The 24,973-nt window shown below is 35.6% G+C and overlaps 1 protein-coding gene across 5 annotated transcripts in view; it reads right to left on the bottom strand.

Moving 5' to 3' along the window:
• Positions 1–253: 253 nt before the first annotated feature.
• Positions 254–24,973, bottom strand: part of LOC107587240 (transcription factor COE1-like) — a 133,125-nt gene continuing 108,405 nt past the window's right edge. Inside the window, exons 11-17 of one of the 5 annotated variants that reach the window (XM_016274947.1) lie at positions 14,244–14,332; positions 6,809–6,874; positions 5,717–5,894; positions 5,384–5,563; positions 2,493–2,687; positions 2,132–2,200; positions 254–1,136 (exon numbers count right to left, since the gene is read on the bottom strand). In XM_016274947.1, the coding sequence (XP_016130433.1) occupies positions 2,133–2,200; positions 2,493–2,687; positions 5,384–5,563; positions 5,717–5,894; positions 6,809–6,874; positions 14,244–14,332 (776 nt within the window). In that variant the 3' untranslated portion in view covers positions 254–1,136; position 2,132. Of the gene's footprint in view, positions 1,137–1,770; positions 2,201–2,492; positions 2,688–5,371; positions 5,564–5,716; positions 5,895–6,808; positions 6,875–14,243; positions 14,333–24,973 lie in introns of those variants that run through there. The other 4 variants (XM_016274949.1, XM_016274950.1, XM_016274948.1 and 1 more) reach the window with 4 other exon arrangements.

Below are 24,973 nucleotides of genomic sequence, written 5' to 3'. Positions count from 1 at the left end.
TGATCTTAATAACATTTTTGTGTGCTATGAATCAATAATAGCAATAATAAATACTAATTTTGTACGACAAAACTATCTTTGTTTGAAGGCATAATGACATAAAATACAAAGCGTCAGGTACAGTACACCTTACACGCATCCTTTGCTTTTAAAGGGATAGTGCACCCAAAAATTGTTTATTCACCCTCGAAGTTGTTCTAAACCTGTATGAATTTCATTTCACACAAAATAAGACATTTTGAAGAATGTGGGTAACCAAACAGGTTTGGAATAACTTGAGTGGCGCTAAAAAGCTTGCCATTAAGTTTAAAAAGAGCTAGAGAAATATGAAAATGCCAAACGTGCCCATTTTTGATTTTCTAAATGTTTTCCGATTCACAATTTCCCAGAAGGACTTGAAGGCAGCATAATCTCAGCAAATGGAATACGAGTGTGAAAATCAAGACAGTGAAAAAGCAAAGGAGCTGAGTTTCTCCGTTTTTAAAGATGGTAAAAAAAGGCATTAATGATATTTTCGCCGCCGCAGTTTTAATATGAATTTAAATCGCTGGCATTTTGTAGACTGCTTGACTTCAGTTCTTCAAATTCAAATGCAATTGAGCAAATTCAGTGGGACATTACTGCGCAAAAATCACCTGCAATCCTTCATCTAAAATCATAGATATAAATCACTGCAATATTGTGTCAGGTATCATTTCATAAAAGGGTGGTGTACACAGAAACACACAAATATGATGGCAAATCATTAACTACGTTTTTAAAATAAATAGACCTCTCATGTTATAGTGTAGATGTAGTCTTATCTTAAAAAGTGTCTAGAAGGTGAGTACAAATTTCAACATCAAAACAGGGAGATACAACAGTTCAGTTCGATATTTTTTCTTGTATCGTTCTTCCTCTATATCTTTTTGTTGCAAAGCAGATTGTGTTTAAAAAGGGCCTGAGTTTGTAGTTTTTCATCCTTCAGAACAGAACCGCGAGGTCAGTCCAGCGCCGGAGTTTCCTGCACACGCTCAGTGAGACCAGTGGCATGAAAGCATGTTTCATCTTTCCATCTGCACACAAACACACGCACACACACACACACACACTCACAGATGCACCCTACATTGGAGGAATGATCATTCCAGGGATAACTGTGAAGAGAGAAAGACACAGAGTGTTAGATCACTTTAATCCATTAAACATGCCATTATTGAACGTGTGAGAGAATGAAATTAACATCTAAGAGTTTGAGTTGTACAGCAAAGTCAGCACCAGCTACAAGATTGGACATTGTTTCATATTTTCCGCAGCTCTTTAAATTCGGAAATCTGTTTCCACATCTGCGTAACAAACCGTGGCCCCTTCAGATGAGGGATAAATCCTAATATCTTTCAGCATCAATGCAAAATTGGCAAAAACGAGACACTTGAAGCGCTTGATTAAACATCTCAGCTGACTCCTAATTGTTTGCAAGCCCATTTCTGGGCTTGTAAGGTCATGCTTGCCCTGGTGTACACCACTAAAACTTATGAATTCAGTCTATCACATCATTCATGCCAGAAACTTCACTCTCTTCAGTTAGGCCAACATTAACACGAGGAAAATGCTTAGCACTGCAGATCTGCCTCAACATGAGTTTAACAACTGCTGACAAACAAGAAAAGAACAGAGGTGAACTGTTTTGGAGGAGTTGTATTCTCTAGGAACCGCTGGAGGTGAAACACGAACCCTCAAAAGCATGCAAACACACACACTCACACATAAAATTGACACACAGTAACACAATCTTCGATGTAACATGCTCTGCAGGTATATAGCATGATGTACTGAAACAGAAAACTGGAGTGTGATATATGGGAGACATGGAATATTTAAAGGTGAGGTGTGTAACTTCAAACAGAATTGCAAAAATTTCAAACAGGTCCCTCAAACACTTCTCAAACACTTCTCTTGTCACTGAATTTCTTATAGATGCGGTTGTAGTATTTTAACACAGTATTTTAACATCAAACTACACACTTCACCTTAAAAAAAAAAAGCATACTTGTTCTTATTATGCTAGAGCACTGTTATTTGTTGGTATATGGATGATCAGATATAGAAACAGTGGGATGGATGTGGGAGGAGTAACGGATGAGTAACATACTTCAGGAGAAGGCCAGGCCCTGGAGCGCGCTGGCTGTGGAGTACTTGTTAGAGTCGACAAAAGACTGATCTGAAGGCAGTGGAGAGAAGAAGAAGAGGAAAGGGAAAGAGGCGAGGAAGATGTTAATATCAGACTGAATGCTGGGTGAGTATATGGTCAAAAGTAAGATTAGATATTCATGCCTCTAGTATGTCACATATCCTCACTGGACTTTGGTGATTTTACATACACTACCATTCAAATGTTGTTGAACATCGTTTTCATTGCTGCAGTATTTTCAGTTTTCAAAGTCTGATGATGTCATTACTGTCATAAAATTCCCAACCAAGCAGAATTTGAGTGTGAAGGATTTATGCGTTACCTTGGAGACCATTCCCATTGGTGCTGGTGCATATAGGTGGAGGTGAGGACTGGGGCCGAACGACAGGAGCGAACGCGCTCTTCTGTTTCACAGCTGAAACCATGTTTGCCGGAGAGAAGGAGAAGATTCCAGAGGAGCTGCTGCAGTTTGAGGGCAGGCTGGTGGAGGAGGCCATGGTGGGGCTGGAGGGGACGACTGCAGGAATGCAGAGAGCGGGTTGAGAAATACAGTTTGGATTTAACAGAAAGACAAGGAAGGAAGAGATCAGTTAGGAAACAAAAAGTCTTGTGGGAAAGAGTTTGAGGCGGAAATGGTTAGTTGCAATTCATCTAAATCACAGGAGAAAACATTTTAACAACAGTTTTTTCGTAAACATAAATTTTAATGCTAAAAATTTTGTCTTATTCCAATCAAAAAGCAGGGGACTACTACAAATAAGCCATTATGTCATGTGACATGCTCAAAATATTGGTTCTCATTTTTAATCATGATTTAAAAATTCAAGTGGTTAAATTAATTCAGCCGTAAACTTATAACAAAGGCACAACCCATTTAAGTCTTAACTAATCAATTGATGAAAATTGGAAGCTTAACAGAGGTCTCTGGGATTGATTGGAAGTGTCTGATGGAGTTATTGAGCTTACTTGTTAACATTGCAGGATGTTAGCAGTGCAATTGAAGTGTTGCTCCTTCAATTGCTTTATTGATTTAATTAACAGTCCTTAATTCACAGGCCAAGATGGAATTTAAATTTGATAGAGGCAATAAAACCCTGTTTTTGTAAAGAGGACCAGAGTCATCAGAGGATAAAGTGGGCAGGGTTGCATTGCCGAATTCTCGATTGCTTTCTTTTCCTTTTCTTTAACTCTAAGAATATTCCCAATTCTTTTGTCTCTGGCTTTCTCATGTCTGGTTAATTGGAACAAGTGAGCAATTAAGAACTAGCTCAATAAATAACAACTGGAGTGAGGTGGCACTGTCAGGTGAACAGGAGAGAGAGAGCGTCGGCAGCTGAGGAGGAGAGAACTTTTAAAGAGCTGTTGAATATAGACTGCAGAGCATTGTGGGAATTCTATCAGACCTAAAGGCCCATACTGTCAGACTTCCTGCAATGATTGTGCATCAAAGACAGAAGTTTGTTAGGAAACAATGGTTTGTTGGAGCATGTGAATTAAACACGTCAACTGTCAAATTTCAACCGATAAAACAACAGTTCCAAAATATGGTATTTTAAACACCTTTTTAATGTATTTTATCGCTCATCTCTTTAAACATAGTGCATGAAAGCATGTCACAGTAGGTCTGATGTCTTGACATTACATTTTGTCACATGTCTTAAAGTGCAAGTCAGATTTAAAAGCTACAGCAGAGGGAAGATTTTATTCAAATTAAAAATGTCAATCTATTCCTGACATAAAGCAATCATATGGCTTCAGATAACTTTGAATATAATACATGGACCATGCGGTCTACACTGAAAAAAAAATGTAGGATTTACTTTGACTTTACTTTGAGTAAATTTCACAAATAATTACAAAGAAAGGGAAGCTACCACATTAAATTAAATGGGAAATTTTGAAGTGGAAAGACTAAAATAGTATTGTCTTTTAATACGTACTTTTTTAGTTTTATTTATTTGTTTTATTGTATGGAAAAAAGCATCATGGACATTCTGCTAAATGTCTCCTTTTGTGTTTTGCGAAAGTAGGGTTGGGAATCGAAAAATTCCAGAATCGGATACTTAAGGTCAGGAATCGGATACTTGTTGTCAAATTAATTTTGATTGCGCCTATCGATTCCCATATGCTTTTTTTCCCTTCATCTTTAAGGACCGGAGCTAGCGATCTGCCAGGACCTTGCTCGCTAATCTAAGTGCTCCAAAGTTTGGCTACATTTGCGATCAGAAGCCAAAAAAAGCTAAGTATAATATCTGTGATAGCTAAACATGTTGCAAGAGAGGCGTCACCACCAACATGACAAAGCACTTTAATTTAATAGATCGTTGAAGATCGCGAACGCGATTCAAACACCAATGTGATTCTATTCCTAAATTACAATGATTTGTCTGTTTCGATCGTCAACCTTTGACGTGTGCGATCAATGTTGTGATCACTTGGTTCGTCCGTGCAGCGTACGATCACACCAGTGTGATTTGAACATTTCAATTTGCGTTCGCGCTGCCATTGACCTAAAGAGAGCAGCTGTCTGTCATGAATGAAACAGCTTCACAGTCTTTTCAGCCACACAGTATCATAATTTTAGTGTTACAAACATTCAAATCACAGAAGTACTGGGTTAAAATAGAGTAAATCACCTTTTGGAAGTAATTTGACATGTCAAATGAAGATTTATCGATTACATTGTTACGTCAGTAGGTGGCGAAAAGCGGCCGTTAAAATGTATTTGTCTTTGAATCATACAAGAGATTCATTCAAGAAGGCTGATTCATCCAGTAATGAAACAAGTACATCTTGAGTGAGTCATTTAATCATTCATTCATAAATTACATGTGATTTTGTTTAGTTGTGTAATGTTTTTTCTTCAGAATCATGAGAGAACCACCATTTCCATTGGGGGAAAAAAAATTTTTTTTTCCAGAATCATGCAGTTCTATTTTGCACACAAACAGCTCTTAAAGAGTACAGTTTTTATGTAGCCTGTTGATTTTTGTTCATGGTATTCAGCTCCAATAAATGGTTTGCAAAAAAGTGACACAGGATAAATGTTTGATATCATTATTTAATCACATTGGAATCGAAACTGGGAATCGAAAAGAATCGGAAACGATAAGCAGAATCGGAATCAGAATTGGAATTGATCAAATTCAAACGATACCCAACCCTATACGAAAGTAAGGAAGAATTTATAGAATATCACACCTCAGTACTCACTTGCGTAGGGTGAGTTGGTGGCAGAGCCGTTTAGGAAGCTCGGGGAGCCAGCCAGGTTGGTCATGCCGTTGTTGCCGTAGCCATTCATGCTGGAGGATACCGTACTGTAACTGCTCTGCTGAGGGGTGGAACTGGGCACATAACCGTGTGGTGATACGCTACTCGTATTACGACTGTAACCTGCAGCCAGACATGGAGAAAACTTAGTCGACTCGCCCTTACGTCAAAGTAGTGGGTAGTATTTAGCTTTGATGAACTACATCCTACACATCACATTTTCTTTAGCGCAAGAGTCTGTAAAGAGGGAAAAAGCAAGAAAAGGAAATATCTCACCCTGGTTTCCCCCCTGAGAGGATTCTGAGACATTAACGGCGAGCTGTCCAGTGAAGGAGTTCACTCCCATCATGCTTGCATGGACGGAGTTGTTGGTGAGGCCGGTGAGCTGGTTGTGGTTTCGTGGCACATTGTACAGGGCTTCAGCAATGTCCGCTGCTCGCTTAAGAATGATTTCCTAAGGAAAAATGATCCATCATCTCTCACAATTGAAGACTTTCATAGAATAAATGGGTGGTTTTTCAACTTTTATGTCCTTGGACTGATTTTGGTAACACTTTTTTTAATGGTCCCTCAACAGACATTCAACTCAATATAAGTAAGTTTGAAAATACATGGCAACATATTTTACGAACCCTAACCGTAACCTAACAGTCTACCAATACTGTAATGAGAGTTGTAGTTGACATATAGTTGCAAAATTACTTAGAGTCTACTGGATTTCTAAATGGGGGCCATCAAAAGAAAGGCTATTTATTTATTTACTTTTACTTTATTTACTTATTTATTCTATTCTATTATATTCTATTCTGTAGGACCCAGACTTTCACTAATACAAAATGCACCATAAAAAATGTTAAAAATGGTTAAAATCCAAATAAAAGTGAAAAATTTTGATATGTATTGCGTTAAATTAATTTACATACTGTAACACAAATTACCATTGTGGTGTCATGTCCTTCATGACGAACTATTTTGTTACTAATATTTTTTTTCCTTCAGAAGTTAGTGTAATCGTTTATGAAAGTATAGGCTTAGCAAAACAAAGTAATCGCTCATTTTATTAAAAACAAATATTTGAAATGCCATTTTCACCATTTTCATTTCCATCACAGAACGCTATTAAACCCAATACATTATTTGACGTGTTGGAAATGCCACCACAACATTTGAAAATGGGGGGAATAAATACAAAAATAAAAAATCATAATTCTTATGTTTGTCTGCTGGACATAATTCATTTAAGTTTGCAGGCCCAAAAATACAGACAGAAACGCTCATATATTTTCAAAATGTGTTAACAGCCCACTGATGGTGAAGGGAATTTATGCGACTGTCGTGTATCAATCATAATCAGAGTTTCTTCCTCACCTGGTTATTATGAGGCATTCCATAAAGTGCTTCCACTAGATCTGCTGCTCTCTTCAAAATCACTTCCTGTATGCAAATGAAAACACAAACAAAGGAAATATTAATGATGAAAAAGATTGAGAACCAGTTTCATCCTCAGTTCATTCTTTATAGATTTAAAATCCATAATACTTGTCACTTGTAATGTGATGTTCTCTTTTACAAATGAAAAAAGGATTGAATTTCCGTTTAATAACATTAGTGATCACAGCCAAGTGGAACACATGGAGCTGATGTTTGCTCAATTGTTCTGTGTCTGTCAGGATGAAAAAGTGCAGTATTTCAGCAAACATCTGCTTTGCGTTGAGGAAGGACAATGCAATCCATGTTTGCAGTGAAGGTCACTCGGTTTCACAGTACTGGGCAATAACTCAGCAGAGAGCCGGCTCTCGTAAGAGCTCTTGCGATGATGGTACATCAGAGATGGAATCGATGTGTTCCCGCTAATGAGAAGTAATTACTTTAACATACGCTTTTCTGCACAGTCACATGATGGGGAAGAAGGACAAAGGGTGTCATGATTGTTTAAGTGCAATGGCTGGAAAACATTAGCGACTTTTGTGTTCCCTTAATAATGTGATTATGTGGCTTGTGCAATACCTCCACATTATCAAACATGGGATGTGCATGGGATAAGTGCACCAAACGGCGTGCTTGTCAAAGTTGAGACACAAAATTCTGCGTTTTGAACAAATTTTCACAAACAATGGATTAATGACGCAACATGGATCATATCATGTAGGTTTGTCATTCGACTTCTTTCATAAATCAAAGGCAATAAATCAAAATACCCGTATTGAAAAACCACATGAATTTCACTTTTTTTGTGTGTGTGTGTGTGTGATTTTGGAGCACATTACCAATGTTTCACATGTGGAAACATCAAATGCTATTTAAATATGTCCGCATGATTAAATAAACACACTGTATCACATTCATGAAAAAGAAGCAAAACAAAAACTCTAATAATGCATTTTCGTGTAAACTTGTAATGTAAACTTAAACCATTCTTACATAAATTATTGCATGTTATAAATGTAATCATAAAACGTTTCTTGCATACATTGTCACATTGTTATAAATGTCAATTATTCGTATATTAACTTTATATTTCATTAAATGTTGCATTGATATAAATGCAAAAAGTGCATAAAACCATTCTTACATTGATTGGTGCTTTGACACAAATGTAAATTGTTTGTAAAACCATTCTTCTGTGAATTGTTGCATTGTTGTAATTGTAAATCATCTATAAAACCATTCTTGTGTAAATTATTGCATTGATATAAATGCAATAATTTAGCATTTACATAAATAGTAGAACTATTTGTGTATAAATTGTTGCATTAGAATTAATATTAATAATTAATATGTAATTGGTCACATTCATATGTGAATCTTTTGTTAAAACAATTCATACCTAAGTTGTTGAATTCTTATAAATGTATATTGTTTATAAAAGCATTTAATCATAAACTGTTTTATTTCTGTGAATGTAAATCTTTCAGTAAAAAAAATACATAAATTATTACAAATATAAATAAAAAACAAATCAATCATAAAACATTTCTTATTCAGTCTTAAATCTAAATGATACATCAAATCATTCTTATGTTAATTGTTTAATTTATATAAATGTAAATATATTGTATATAAACATAAAATGTCACACAAATGAATGGTTTTACAAACAATTTACAAAGAAATTTGTTCTGCTCATGCATACAAAGTAATGAGGCCCTTTAATTATACATGTAATTAAATGTCATGTATTTTTTTCCCGTAAGGGTACTTTTGTTAGGTGTTTGAATTGCAGAACCGTTCACACAGTCCTCAAGCGTTTTCCTTATATTTCTCTGTCCTGTATGTTGGTTTGTGGGAGGTCTTTGGGAGAAGTTAATGTAGAAGGGTGCTGCTCCAGCTAACCGAGTGACAGGCAGAAAATTGCTCCCCCCTCTGAATGCAACCTTCACCAGGATCTTACCCCTTAGCATGTGTGTGTGAGTGCTGTGTTGGAGCATATTGCCTCCCAATCAGCCCTGGGGTGTGTCGCACCGCATGCACACACACGGACACAAACGCACAAACAAAACTTGATGGGGGGTCAGGCAAGCAATGAGGAGTTTTAGTGCGCTGTCCAAGGTGCTAAATTCACTCAATTATGGCCGTGCTGGCACTGTGTTAACTTCTCATTATCGTCACGGGGAGCTGTTAGAGCGATAGATCCTGCAGCGAGAGTGAGGAGGCGGAGGAGAGTCCCTCTGCAGCCCAGTATGGGGGAGCGTGAAAGGGATACTGGCGAGTGAAAGGCCCTGAATGAATGTGAGGCGGCCTGGAGGCACTGAATTCCCAGTACGTGTGAGTTCAGCCAAAACATCAATCAAATTTAGCAGAAAAGATGAGGAGCAGAGGTCAATGATGAATACTGTAGCAGAAACACTGAGCTCTATACATCACAAACGTAATATGTTTTTCTATGCCTTTGGACCAGTTACTAAGACTCATCCATAAAAGTCAAACAGTGATCAGTTTGTTTAGGAAATTGCTATAACCACGTAACGCTCTAATTGCTTGAAGTCATCCCAAGAAGTATGAACAAAAACATGGACATCATGACAAAACTGATAATCAAACATAACTATAAATTATAGATAATCCATAATTATCCTAATTGGTCAACAATAGCTCAAGAAACACCTTCAAAACTGATGATTGCCTCAACATTGCATGACTGTGCCACACATTACAGTCATTTCTGAGTGTTGATTAGATCAGCTCTGATGCCGCATGACATCATCACATGATGACATCATAAGCTGGTGACAACAACTTCATATACGATGATATCAGCTAATTTGGTTTCCTGGAAAAGTATTTCCTAAAACGATATCTTTGTCGTATTATCTTTCATCTGTTAAGGGTGATTTCCGAATGACAGCGCTGCTCAGTGTATTTGTTGGCTGTGTGGAAAGTAAAAATAACTTCTTGTTTACAACCCTGTTTCAGTCTCTTTCAATATAAACGTCTTTACTGCTGACCCACTCATAAAAACAGTCTCTTGTCGCCATTTAATGGCAGAATAATGTAACTAAAATCATCATCACGAACAAACACACCATTTCCCAATACTAACTACTATTATTAAACACTACTATTATTTATATAATATATTATTTATTGAATAATAATATTTAATAAACAATAACAACAGCCATCATAAAAGTTGCTTGGCAATTCAGTCAAAAGTGCAAAGGCAGTACTCTGATATAAAGCATTAGTAATATAAAATGTTACGTTATGAGATTTTGCCCTCAGCCAAAACTATTTTCTCTGGAACAAATAATAGATTAATGAGACCAAAGATGGCCCATTAGATTTACCCAAAATGTATTATATCTCATGTTTAACCACTATAGAGATATCAGAGCCAGCTGTAAATTCCAGAAGAACTGGCTGAGGTAAGGCTGTTCGCGGCGGGTTCATGAGCGCTGAACGGCCGCTGACGCCCTGGAGCTCACATCTCCAAAAACGTTAAAGCAAATTTTCAAATAGACGTTATCTTTATTAACAAACCACTTATTTGAAGTCTAAACAAATACATTCTCGCCTAAAAAACTCAACAAAAAAAAACTGTGACACAAACAGTATTATTTGTAAACATTTTAGTGGATTTGGGTGTCTGCCACGACACTCACTATGAGAAACACTGCTAGCGGACTGATACAAACGGTGAAATGGTTGGAGTTCCGATATCACTAGAATATCGCACCGCTGTAAAAGGCTCTCAGCCAATCAGATTGAAGGACCAGAAAGAACAGTTTTTTCCTTCTTGAGTGTGAGCTCCATATTCTCCTATATCATACAATATGAACTATAAAAGATGTGCCTGATGTACCTCATTTTAAACTCAAAAAAACAATATGTAAACTTTTTTGTTGATACTTTGTCTAAAGGTTTAATAAATGGTTCCATTTAAAAAAAAAAGTTTAAAGTCAGACTTTACAGGGTTAAAGTTGGAAATGGACTGAGATGAAACTGTGGCCTTTGAAAACATATGCTAGCATGAAGATCTTAGAAGAGCTTTCTCTAAATTTATTTCATACATAATATTTTGTATTAATACAAATAATTATTTTTTTCCCCTAATACAAAGCATGGCATCAGAACCTTTTGAATAAAGTGAATGAGTCTTATGGGTCTTATATCATGCTTTTTGTCTTCTTTAGGAGTTTTTATGATTAAATTGAAATGCTTCAACATCGTTTTTGTGTCCACGGAAGCTATAAAGTCATGCAGCATTGGAGCCAGGTCTTTAAGAAAACAAATATTTAAAACGGATCAATAAAAGCTCCAAAATGGGCAGGTTGTGTTGGTCCATGTCAGATCTCATTGTCAATGTAAATGTCCAGTAGAGCATTCACACTTCTGTTGTCCTCTCTAATCCTTTCATACGGGCTACTACACCGTCTGTCCTTCTGAGCTTCTCATGTCTGTCTGCGTCTGGCTTTGAACTGGGAACAGTACAGCCTATAAAGAAATCTAAACTGAGAGCTTTAGATCAGAGAAACACTGAAAAAAAACAAAAATGTCCGAACTGTCTCTCTATTGACTGATGAATATATCAAAAACAATATAAACATACAAAATAGACATATTGCATGTATTTTACAGCAAATGTGTGCTTAATCTGGTGCTTTGTGTTCCAAAAAGTGCTGTGTGAATTCCAAAACATTGCTGTGTGAATTTTGCTTGAAATAACTATAAATAACATATCATAACATAAATATCCTACATACATTTTAACTCTTAAATCTTCTTACAGTAGGTTCATTGTATTGTGAACAAATACAGCAGCTTCCTAAGCAAAAATATCTTTACTTCAAAAAAGTTTAGCTTTTGTTTACAGTTTGTCTGTAATTAGTCTATAGTCTATAATCAGCTTTACATAAAAACAATAGAAGTCTATGGTATGTCCTCATTTAGGTCTCTCTCTCTCTCTCTCTCTCTCTCTCTGTGTGTGTGTGCGTGTGTGTGTGTGTGTGTGTGTGTGTGTGTGTGTGTGAGTGTGTGTGTGCCAGTCTCTCTCTTTGGCGTCCCTGTGTTTGACTGGTATGATTGAGGTGAGCAGTTGAAAAGCGAGCCCCGTCAACAAACTGTTATTACCTCAATAAGGACGAGAAAATCGATGGGGCGGAGACGAACAGTGCATGTGTGTTTGTTGTGCCGCTGCTGCCAATGGGACAGCGGCCAAGACCAGAGAGATGGAGAGAGAGCGAGAGATTATGTATGATTCTCTGTTCCTCCATATGTTCGACCTCTTCATTGAGCTCAACACTGTTCTGAATGTCAGAGGTGCCAGTGTGCTGGAATAATTTCTCATCCTCCTTTCAAACACACACACACATCCACTGCTGTGACTCAATTACAGGTGGTGGAGCAATAATAAAGTCCGGCCAGCGGAGACTTCGATCGCTGACCTGCCGGGAGGCACCCCTGGACAGCTGACTTCACCATGATGGATCACCTCTGGGTGCCCGCGCTCTTAAACACACACACACACACGCACACACACACACACACACACACACACACACACACACATACACATACACATACACATACATACATGTATATACAATAAGCTCACAGTACATGAGCAAACATACATACTTGTGAAATGAACAGACTAATCTGAACAAGCAAAATATCCTCAAAGCTCCAAACAGAAAATATATGTTGAAAGGGAACTTTTGAAGTTTCCACGATTTTGCCAAGTATCTTCCTAAAACAGCATCATTGCTGGCTCTGGAACACTATTCCCATCAAACAATCAAATTTTATATACAGGTGGTTGTCTAGAGAAAGACTCTGACAGGTTGATTCTCATCAATGTATAATTTCCTCAATATTAACTCAGAAAAATAATATAATACTCACCTAATAGCTCAATGACCTAAATATAATATAATATAATATAATATAATATAATATAATATAATATAATATAATATAATATAATATAATATAATATAATATAATATAATATATTATAATATAATATAATATAATATAATATAATATAAACATATTAATCAAATGATGCAAATGTAATTAAAAAATTAATAGCAACATTTACTGAAAGGGTATTTAATTATAAGATTATATGATATGATATGATATGATATGATATGATATGATATGATATGATATGATATATTATACTATATTATATTATTATAAGACTTAAATCAAAATGCCAGAATGTTGCTTTAGTTCAAACCTCAGGCCTAAGCTGAGGTCTAACCCTAAATCCTTAAAAAAAAAAAAATTGTCAATGAGAATGTTGTTCCAGAACCAACAAGAAAGTTGATCCAGGAACACGCTGTACTTGGTGAAATCTAAGCCAGTGTTTTCTGACACCTGACCTAGTCCCGGTATAACTGAGATTTGAACTGTGAATCACAATGATTGAACAAAGAATGTTTTATGTCATATTCCTAGAGCTCCAGCACAACAAATGCAAACCAAATAACTCCTCTCACTGTGACGCTAGCTAATTTGGAGTATTTACACAATTAAACAACATGGTTTCATTAAGAACAAATTTCCCCAACCTGAAAAACAGATAAAGCACTATATAGAGTACCTCTTCACTCAGAGGATCCATTTACAAAAAACACAACACATGCAAACATGGCTCTGTATACATGTAGAAGTAATACTGCAAGACAGGTTTATTTTTTTCTTTTTCATGATGCAACTCTTTCTGTCCTTTTGCAACAGACTCTAATGTTCATCCAAGCAGAATTATTACCATATGAGTTTCATCACCAAGACAATGATGATATAACACAGGCCGGCCCACCATCCGAGTCCTTCATAAGTGAGACTCATTACTTTGATGTTATAACTAATGCTGTAGCACTCTTTCTAACTCAAGGAAAGAGGATCTGGAAGCACTTAATAGTGATAGAGGAATGTCAGATGAAATGCATACAGCTGTATAATGATTCATGATTCAGCCCACACAACATGGATTCTTGATAAGCCTGTTAGTTCAATGGAGTCGTGCAATTAAGCCTCTATTTATGCATTTCAATATAACAAAGAGATTCACATAAACTATATAAAACTATTATGCATAAAATAAATATATAAACTTACATAAAAAAAATATATATATATATATGTTTTATGTAAAATAAAAACAATTAAATAATGCTGAAATAATGCTTTTTTAATTAATGGAAACATTTTCCCTTCAGTCCAGACAATTACTGCATTTTCTGTCTGTTGCTGAACAAACACCTCATTTCAACAGCACATTTCCATTGATGCTTCTTTAACTCTTTTTTGACCCTATATTGTTAGAAATAGTGGAAATTCATTTTCGTACCTTTGGCAAGCGTTCAGGGTCTCCTGGATGCCGAGGTATCACCTTCTGTAACCGCTGAAAACCGTAGTCTATGGTAGGTTCATTCAAAGCTGTGGACACAAACAAAAGAGACAAATCCATCATTTTTATGTCATTTTAGAAGACTGGTAAGGTGTGTTTTTTCCTTTTGATATGTTGCAAAGAATAAAAGGCTTTGCATATTTTTGGAACAAAATTGAACATGGACATTTAGTTGTTGTAAATTGTCTTTTTTTCTAAATATACACAAAATTCACTCCAACAGAGTAATAACTGCAGAAAGTGCAATATTAATATGTACAACCGACTTCTAATGGAAGTCATTTTGAATTATTGGGCATTCTTATGCCCATGTTAAGTGCAGCAAGTGCGTATAGCATGTAATCGTAGGACGTTTATGTTTTACGTTTCACACAGCAATTACTTAGCATAAAGTCTCTATGCTGTCAAAAACACGAAAGCCTGTCTTTCAATCTGAACGAGGGATGAGATGGAGGACAGGAGAGATATTAACACCATTTGCTCCTGTAATGGACAGAAAATGGATGTAGAAGATCTTTTCATGTTGGCACTTTGTTAAGTGCCACCGTTTTGAGATCCTGCTTAAAAGTAGGGGACCAAACACAACCTCCTAATGGCATTAGCATTCAAGTCAGTTCTGTTCTAACCAACTCAGACAAACTACATTTTCAAAAGAGGCAGCACAACAAAAAAAAGATACAGATATAATATAATGTAGCAAAATATTATATGATATATGATATGATATGAATTTCTTAAATACTTTGCTAAATCTAATAACTTAGCAAAACTTACTTTTTCACTGTGCAAAGTATTTAACAAAGTGTGGAACATTACATAAAATGTTATACGAGTCTTCCTATGTCCATCTTATATTCATGACAGTCTGTGGTTTACAGGTGCCAAGTTGTTTGCTGTCATCTGTGTTTTAGTTAGCTTGTGGTTCAGTGTTCATGGGATCCAAAAATGGCATCCGATTAAGCCCAAAATATGAACATGTATTGCAAAATGTTCATAAATAACATGGCCCCAACATAACTGGTCCCAAGGCTGTTGAAGGATGGACGTGTGAGAAGAAAGAGAGAAAAGAGGAAGAGAGAGTGGTTTGGACAGTTTGAGTGTGAGGGAGTGTTAGGGGCTGCTGGGGCATGAAACATAGGTACTTTCCTGTCAGTTGGAGCAGATGGTTAAGATACTGTAAATTCTATTTAAGTTATATTGAAGTTAGTGCCTGGCAATTAAGAACATATAGGTTAATGATAGTATAAGTGCTGCTGTTCACAGTTATTACCGCAATAAATGACCTTTCATTATACAGTTCGTCGGAAATGTTAGTTGATAATATCTAATTAGTTTAAAAACCTGTCTGGACGAAGGAGAAAGAAAACTGGCATGTGCGTGGATTCCTGTGTGTGGGGGCATCTGTTAATAAAGTAATATGGAGATGGATGAGTCACTGCACTCACAAACACATTCACATGCTTGTATGTGTCAGGACTCCTTCACTCCTTTCTTATGGCCATTGATTTCTACATTGTAGCCAATCCTCTCACTCAGCCTGGGGAAAACATTCACTTACCGAGAAACCCAGAGGTCGACAGAGAGGCAGAGAGAGAGAGAGAGAGAGGTGCGGGGACAAAGGGGTTCTCAGGACGTGTGGGGAAAGATAAACCATTAGGATTTGTTTTTCACTAGGAATTGTCTTAATGAATTGACCATAATTTATCTTGGCATCATGCTCAATGAAATAAGCCTTCAAACATATTTTTGGATCTAATCCAATGACATTCATACATTTTTAAGTGTGATTTTACATTTTTAAGTTGTGCATTCAAATTCCTTTTGTGGGCAACTCTCATGCAATGTATTTGTGGTTTAATGTACATTAACAGTAACCAGCTACAGTATATTAGAATAACATAACATAACATAACATAACATAACCCATTTTGTATTAAACTATGTTAACAATAGCAGCAATGACATGTTGATCATGACATATATTATTATATTATATTATATTATATTATATTATATTATATTATATTTGTTAAATACTTTATTCAATAGAAATACCTTATTAATCAAGTAAGGCATGTAATAAATAAAAAAAACAATAACAACGATTGTTATTAATTAAGTTATTAATAAGTTAATTAATAAAAACTAATTATATGATTTCATAATGTACATTATATTATAATTTATTTTATATTATATTATATTATATTCATCGAATTATGCATTTATTATGCATTAATAAATTAATATCATGAATTTTTAAGTGTAACTTTCAACTTTCAACTTGCCTGAAAAACAAAACAAAACAAAATAGAAAGAAAGAAATAATGAATGAATGAATGCGAGTATGAACTGATGCATGTAATTAATAAAAACTGTGTCACTAAATACATACATACATATAAATACATACAATAGCAATCATGTGCGTTCTTAAACCACAGTATTTCTGGAGTCCCGCTCCAAAGCCCTTTTGAAAAAGAACCATACTAAGCCAAACTGTGTTTTTGAAGAAGCTGTTTCTTATGAAAGAACCTTTCGTCCACTTTCAACACAGGCTGATACTGCGGGTCATTGTGTCCCTCAAGAGAATATGAGTTTCCAATTTGATACACTTTTTGATTTGGTCACCACATCCTCTAACCCTCACTTAAAAGAACACAGAGATATCAAGGACAGTGAGACATATGAAGTCAATTTCTATAGAGGAAATAATCCTTCAAGGGTCTAACTAGGGACAAACTCGAAGTTCTCAGAAGGAGAATGAAGCCATTCAACTATTTCAATATCTCTACTGTACGAAAAGTTCTCTTCCCGAAATGGGGAAGTTGGCTTGTTGTTGGCCTAACTTTTCACTGTAGTCGAGTTCAGTATCCACTACATGTGAAACAAGCGCTAACCACACGGTAAGTATTTATAGCTTGGCCTAACTCCACTTCTTCAAACTGTTTTATTGTTTTCCTCGTATTAATACCACATGGCATCAATTTGCACAGGGATGTTGGTTTATCGTTCTCCCTTGGTAGCTTTAGCGGTTAAATGGCCAAATATAGCCTTAGCGAGAGAAGGATCTAACTGTGCTACCAGCTAATTTAGCGTCCCAAAATGTTTCATGAGTTGTTAAAAGAATATCAGTATGAACTGTGGAATGGCATGCTAGCATGGTGATGGCAAACAATCTAATGCATCTATATCATATATTGACATGATACTAGCTCAAGGACATGGAAATCCATAGGTTAATGGCTGGCCTACTTGGTCTAATTTATCCCAACTTAACAGATTTGTAAGAAATTTGGTAATTGTTTTGGTGACAGAAATTCAGTTAACCAAACAGAGAATATCTAGAGCGCACAAAGAGTGAATAGTGCCACTGCCGCAACATCTGTGAGCAAAACGATTGGCTGATACTGTCATACTGATATGACAAGAATATCATTGACAATAAATTAATGAGCACCATATACCCCACCCTGTGTGTATCACTTATTTCTATCCCTCGCTCTCTGTGAAGAATCTCTTGCAATCACAGAGATCAATTCTTATTGAAATTTCATGAGGGCAGATCCAGGCCTCATCATATTTCACTATAATGACCCGGAGGAGAGAATGTTGTGAGTAGAGGGATGGGGAGGAAAGAGGAGACAGGGAAGCATGAAGTAAGTCCTCAATTAATTTGAGCATAGTAAAGTGGCATGATGGGTAGTAGTTCGGTACATAATTGCTTATCGCAAATACTTTCACTCTACAATCAATCCCAACACACACAAAATCCAATAGATTCATTGATTCAATAGACTTTAAATGTGATTTGTGAATGCATGTGAGAATTGCTTGTTTGTCCATTGAGTCGTAGCCTTACTTCCCATGTTTAGATCCGTTTTATAACATTTTTTTAAACATTCAGTCTTGAAATAAAATTATGAATCTAATCTAATTAAACACATCAAACAAAGTAAATCTAATTAAAGAATCAAATATATAACAGAATCAATTGTATTGTAGAACCAGTGTTTGATCTAATTCAACGTTATTGAGTCAAAGCAAATACATGTTTTTTACCGTTTTATAAAAGCAATAAGCCCCGTGAAGCCGTGGTTTACAGTGAATTTATAACAGCTAAGGGGGTTTTAGGCTAACAATGCCCCTTAGTTGTTATAAATTCACTATAAACTATGGCTTCTTGGGGCTTATTGCTTTATTGTCTTTCACTTAAACATTATTTTTAGAATGTTTGAATCAAATCAAACAAATTAAATTAAATTAAAAACTGAATTAAATCAAATTGATGGAATAAAATCTATAAAAGAAATTTTCCATTCTACAACCAGAAGGTCCAGTGGTCTGTTGGCACTATGACCATATGGATCGTCTTTCACCAAAAACTTTTTTAAAACAAACAAAATTTTAATAAATGAATCAAATTCAATTAATTAAAAATCTAATGGATATAAAATAATTGATAATGTTCCATAATGAGTAGACTGTGAGCTCTGTATAGATCACAAAAAAAAATTTCAAACCCAAATGTACCGAATCAGACTGAACAAAATGAACTGAGTCTACAACAGAATTGATTCTATGGACCCTTTTCATATTTCTGGGTTTCTCAGCAGCGAAGTCGTCATAGTTGGGTAAACTTGAAGAGCAGTGAATGGGAGAGCACCACAAATATATTTTTTGCATTCCCAGTTGCTCAAATAGCAAAAGAAAAACTCCACGATAGAGTTTTCATGACTTTCAATAAAATGAAAAAAATTGAGAGGGACTGATAACGGCTGTCAGAAGAGAGAACGATGTCAAATTTACCGTCCCTCCCATAGACGCTGCATTAGAAACACCCTCGCATTAGCATTAACTGTTTTTTTTTTTTAAATATACAAATATGAAAAACTTTCTAGGATTTACGATGCTGATGACCAGGGACGTGCACAGACATTTTGAGGGGCAGGAGCTCAAGTGGAAAAAAAGGCACTTCTCATATTTATTTACATTTACATTTAGTCATTTAGCAGATGCTTTTATCCAAAGCGACTTACAAATGAGGACAATAAAAGCAGTCAAAACTAACAAAAGAGCAACAATATAGTGCAAATGACTTGGTTAGCCTAACGCAGTACACGTAGCAAGGTGTATATATATATATATATATATATATATATATATATATATATTATATACACACACATATACACACACAAAGAAAAACAAGTAGATAGAATAGAAAAATAGAAAGCTAGTGTATTTTTTTTAAAGATAACTATAGATCAAGTAGAATTAAAATAGAATAGAAAGCACTAGATACTGAGCCCTGAGGCACCCCAGTAGTTGTAAAATTAAATTTTTTTCAATTTTTTTCTAAACAAACGTTAAATATATTAGGGGTGTGCGATATTGACAAAATATATCTCAATATTTTCTAGGATTTTATCGATGATAATTAGATGATATTTTGCTGAGTGAGTTATAGTGCTGGTCTCTTAAGGACTACCGTGGACAGCTGACTTCTAAAGTTTTTGATATTCTGCATATTCTGTATGGTGGTCAGTTCACAACAGTGATAGAAATTAATCTTTTCCAATAAGTTTAATTTGATTTTTACCTTTTAATGGGCATTTTTACCTTTTTTTAAGCTATTTTTTTTTAAGTGTGCATCATCTTTTCAGTCAAATTCTTAAATTGAATCAGTCAATTAGAATAATAAGTAATTTGGGCTGTTACCAAGCAAATGAAATCAGTATTGACAAAATTAATCTTTGCAATGCAGAGAAAACACAGAAGCTGCATTAGAAGGGGCATTTAGATGCATTTACACACTGTTTAATGCAGGAAATGAATGTATTTAACCTGCAGTTACACATGCATTAATACTGTTTTGATATTTTAAATGTAACACGTTGAATAGTGAAAAGATACTTTAAATGTGAAATTAAAACTGCCAGTAGGTGGCAGCAAGTCACTGTTAATAAGTGAGTCATTGCGATTGAACCAAATCATTTAAAGGGTTGATTCAGTCAGAAAGGAAACACCATCATGTTGCTCAGAGACGCAAATTGGAATTATATTTGTTGGCGAAATAGAGCAAGAACAGTCAATATTGTGTCAACATCGTAAGTGTCTTAATATTAAATCCTTGTTTATTGAACTGCTGTATAAAATCACTATTACATTTGCGTGATACGGATTAACTATATGACATGAAATAAATATATACATTTCTGCCCCCATATCGTGAATTTTCTGATCATTCTAAATGCATTTTAATAAACTGAATCATGCAGTGAAAGAACACACACTGGTGTAACCTAGACTTCCTATTGCCTTAGCTAAACTTTAGCTAACTTACATGGTAGCTCTCATGAGTCATGGATGTTAGCAAGACAAATTAACTATATTTGCCTTTTGTCTTTTGGATAATTAGCTGTAAATTCGAGGCACAGGTAGCTTAGTCTTTTGTTCATCACCACTCACCTCCACAGCAAGACAAACACAACTGGAAAGGGAGGGCTTCACTTCTGCGGCTCTCTGTCTGTCTGTGATGTGATGTGCCTATGAATGTGTGCTACACTGCTGTGCTGCAGAGACGCGGAGAAAGGCATCGGAACTCGACAGAGTTAACCTGACCTGATATTTAGATTTTTTTATTTGTTCGAGAGGGAAAGCTATGTGCAAACAGAAACACACACATGCACACATATATACATATGAAAAGTTTGGTTCCAAAACGCGATAAACGCCATTTTTGAAAAAATTTAGTTTCCGCCAAAATCAGCAATGTATCCGGTCGGTATTGAAAAGTACATTTTTAATTTTACGCAAAATGCGATATATCCGCTCAACCAATTACAGCGCACCATTCCACGCACTCTAGACAGTAATGGCGGCGCTTTGAATACATCCGGCATCCTAGTTTTCCTCATCTATTTTGTACTTTGTGATAAACAAACAAACAAAAAAATTAGGGCTGCACGATAAATCGCATGCGATTGTCATTAAAGCCGGTTCTGTGAACAGTAAATCTCCATCACGTGCTTTCAGATGGAGCGGCACAGAGCCGTAGATCACTGCTATATCACGTTCACAATCGCAGATGAGTCGCATTCGATTATGAACGCGATATTGCGTAGCTTGTCAGTGTAAGTGTTTTTATTTATGCCATTAATGTTTTTTTTTAATACAGTGTATAGCACTAGTCAACTAAATGAATGTAACATGGCAAAGATGAATGCACTATTGGAAGTTGAATGTAAGGGAAATGTAATTTTGGAATTTCTGTGGTTTAAAGTGATATTGTTGTTCATGTATGTTCATGATGAAATTTTCTTTTATTGTTGTAATTAAGTTATAGCATTAACAAGATGACCCGTTGAATTCTTTTTGGAGCTATGACTGATTGAATGTATTTTTAGTCCAGTGCCTGCATATAAGATTAGTATTGACCAAGTTCAGAGGCTGTCAAATGTGGATCAACTTACTATGGTGTGTATTTTCAACAGTTTCAATATGAAAAATAACTTTTATATTCAATGGATTTATTGCATTTGGAAAAAAAAATTTTTTATAATAAATCTTTGAAAATCTAAATCTGGATATGAATTTTTAATGTTATTATAACCTACGTGAAATGCTATGTGAAAGTTTGAAATAGAAAATAGTGGTTTTCATCTTGCCACTTTCTTGGTAAAGAAAACACATTTTTACTCAAATGAATCTAAATGGATTTATAGCGTTTTGGAACCAAACTCTTCATATATTCATTTATTTAAAAAAAAAAAAAACTCCCCAAGAAAAAAGGGCAATTTCTCTTGAGGAAGAAAAAGGGCAGGTGCTCAAGCCCCCTTTGATGTCTATTTGTGCACGTGCCTGCTGATGACCATTAAACGCGTCATCACAGTCTTGTGAAAAGGGTCCATTCTAGAACCAGCATGTCCAGTGCTCTAGCAACTATGACGCATGGGTTGTCACTAAAACTAATGCATAATCAAATCAAATGCATATGAATTGAATAAGACAAACAGAATCAAACTGAAAGTTTATCCACTCAAATCAATAACAATACCAATTCTATTTTTGGAACAAGCAGGTCCGTGGCTCTGACAGCATTACGGATGTATGGATCGTCTTTAACTAAAACGCCTATCCTTTTCCTGCTGTAGTACTGCAGTAATGAGCAAGGGAATGTCACCACCTCCCTCTCCTTCCCTCCTTCTTCCCGGAGGGTGCATGTATTTTCCCCCCCTTCAGGTACGAGCTCTGGGGGATCAATACCCACGGCAGTGGAGCGTTCAATACCTCTGAATTATTGCTTCATTCTTCCCCTCTTATTATAGATGAGTTATTTTTTCCAAGCCACACCACTTTAAGATCAATAGAGAACAATCGTATTCTTGTCTTTCCCCCTCTCTTATTCTACCACACTTTTTTCTTTCTAATGTTGCATCTTTATGATACAAAACAACTGGCGGTAAAAGAGATGTTGGAGGCAGGTGTAAAGGAGGAAGTACGCTTTCTTTACAGAATGAAGGAAATGTTTCTTTACATGACAGAACTATACACAAATATATAACATGTAGTGTGTTGTATTTTAGACTAGAGCAGTTTTACTCATTACTTTGAGAAACACAAAACCATTCTTGTGTTTTTTTCTGCTTGGTGTGCTGACTAATAACGCATTTCTATTGTGCTCTTGTTTTCACTGAGGCTGTGTTATATAATAAAGCCTCAAAACTTGTCCTATGGGGTCTTGTTAACAGTGTGTGTGTGTGTGTGTGTGTGTGTGTGTTGGTGTGTGTGATTCATCTACCATCTACAGCGCTACTGGATGCAATGCTAGCCGTTGTGACCGCTGCAGAGATATCTGGCTGCAGTCCGATCTTGCAGTGACCTGGAATTGCCTGTAATCTAATTGGAGGTGTTCGTCCCTTCCGACAATAAAGCATTAAGTTGGCAGCACTAGATCCTGCAGAATTTTTAACATCACCAATTACTGCCTGTCTAGCGAGCAGAAATGCTAGCAGAAAAGGCACTTTGCTATTAAGAGGCGATATTTGGTTAAAATGATTGTTAAAAAAAAGGAACTCATGCATTGTCACGAATTAAACTTCCATTCTGTTTTCTACTATACTTCCCACAGTGCAGTTTTATATAGGATGCTAGTAGAATTCTGTCTAAAAGTAAAAAAGCAGACAATCAACATGACATCAAATTAAGTTAAATCTAATTTTAAAACTATAATATATTGCGATAATATTTTAAAATATTATTGTAATTTACAATATTTTATTTTAATTTACATATGTACTATTTATTTGTTAGATTTTTTTCCCATCTAAATGTAACAAGTTATCCCAGTTCTGAAACAACATTTTGAAACGACACCAATCACATTATTTTTCAAATGCTTCCCACCAATCCCTCGCTTTTCACTGTCATATCAATTTCTGATTTGATTGTTTCACATTGGAAATATGTTCCATAATGCAAGTTAAATGTTCTACACATGCTTCTTTATGATAATTCTAAAGGAGAGTAGTGGTTTGGCATCACTGTTCTTACATAAGGAATACAACAGATATCAGAAATATAAATTTTAAAATGATCAAATTAAAGAAAGTAAGGGGAATGATGGACTGAAGGGGAAAAGCACGGCCTTTCTGTCTCAGATCTGTTTCCCTGCGGTTCTTGTGAATGTTACGGCAGGATTTGTCTCTGTTGCTCCAATGGTTTATCGATTGGAACTTTGCACTTCCTCCTAACAAACACATGCCGCTGACATTCAGTTATAGAAGTGACACAGAACCTACACTGTCAATTATATGAGATGTATTAGTTTGTCCCCAGGGATCTGTATATGGTGTCCAGTACAACTGAAACACAGAATGAGAATGAGACAGACAGGCAGAGAAACAAACAATCCTACTGAAGAAAACTAGCTTAAACCAGACTAAGGTGGTTTGCTGGTCTTAGTTGGTCACCGAGTTGGTTTCCACTGTTCAGGTCAGTCAGGTATAGGGATGCAGAGAGATATTACAATTCTGGACGATGTTACGGCTGATATTAAAATTACATACTATTCTGTGTAAGTAAATAAATAATAATCATTTTATAATTTATACTAATAAATAATCATTTAAACTCAAATTGTATTTATTTACATGCTACAACTGAATTTAGACATCACGTCATTAAAACAAAAAATGACATTAAATATGAAAAATGAATATTCATTTAGAGATTATTTAATTCGCATTCAACAGTGTTATTTAATTATTAGTGTTTTTAAACTTTAAATAAGTGTTACAAGGTCAGCTAAATGTACAAACAGGACATAAACATGAACAATTCAATTCCTATAACAAACTGAGTAAAACAAATCTCAACAATTTTGGGCTGATAACCAATATTGTGGCAAAATATTGCACATTCTTAGTCTGGTGTGGTTTTAGACGGGTTTTGGACAGCTGGTCAAGCTAGGAGACTAGCTAAACCAGCAGAACACCGGCTGATCAGGTTGGGAGATCAACTAGACCAACTTAAACCAGACATGAACTATCATAAGTGGTTTAAGCAGCTTTTTATCAGGGAAAACTCATGGAGGAGCATGCACAGAGGTCTAAGTATCTCAAGTGTATTTATTTATGTTGTATGGGAACAATACATACATATATATA

This window comes from Sinocyclocheilus grahami, unplaced genomic scaffold (genome assembly GCF_001515645.1).
Source record: "Sinocyclocheilus grahami isolate Dianchi unplaced genomic scaffold, SAMN03320097.WGS_v1.1 scaffold91.1, whole genome shotgun sequence".
NCBI classification, from domain to species: Eukaryota; Metazoa; Chordata; class Actinopteri; order Cypriniformes; family Cyprinidae; genus Sinocyclocheilus; species Sinocyclocheilus grahami.
The sequence above is the reverse complement of the archived record's forward strand: the minus strand, read 5'-3'. Positions and strand labels throughout refer to the sequence as shown.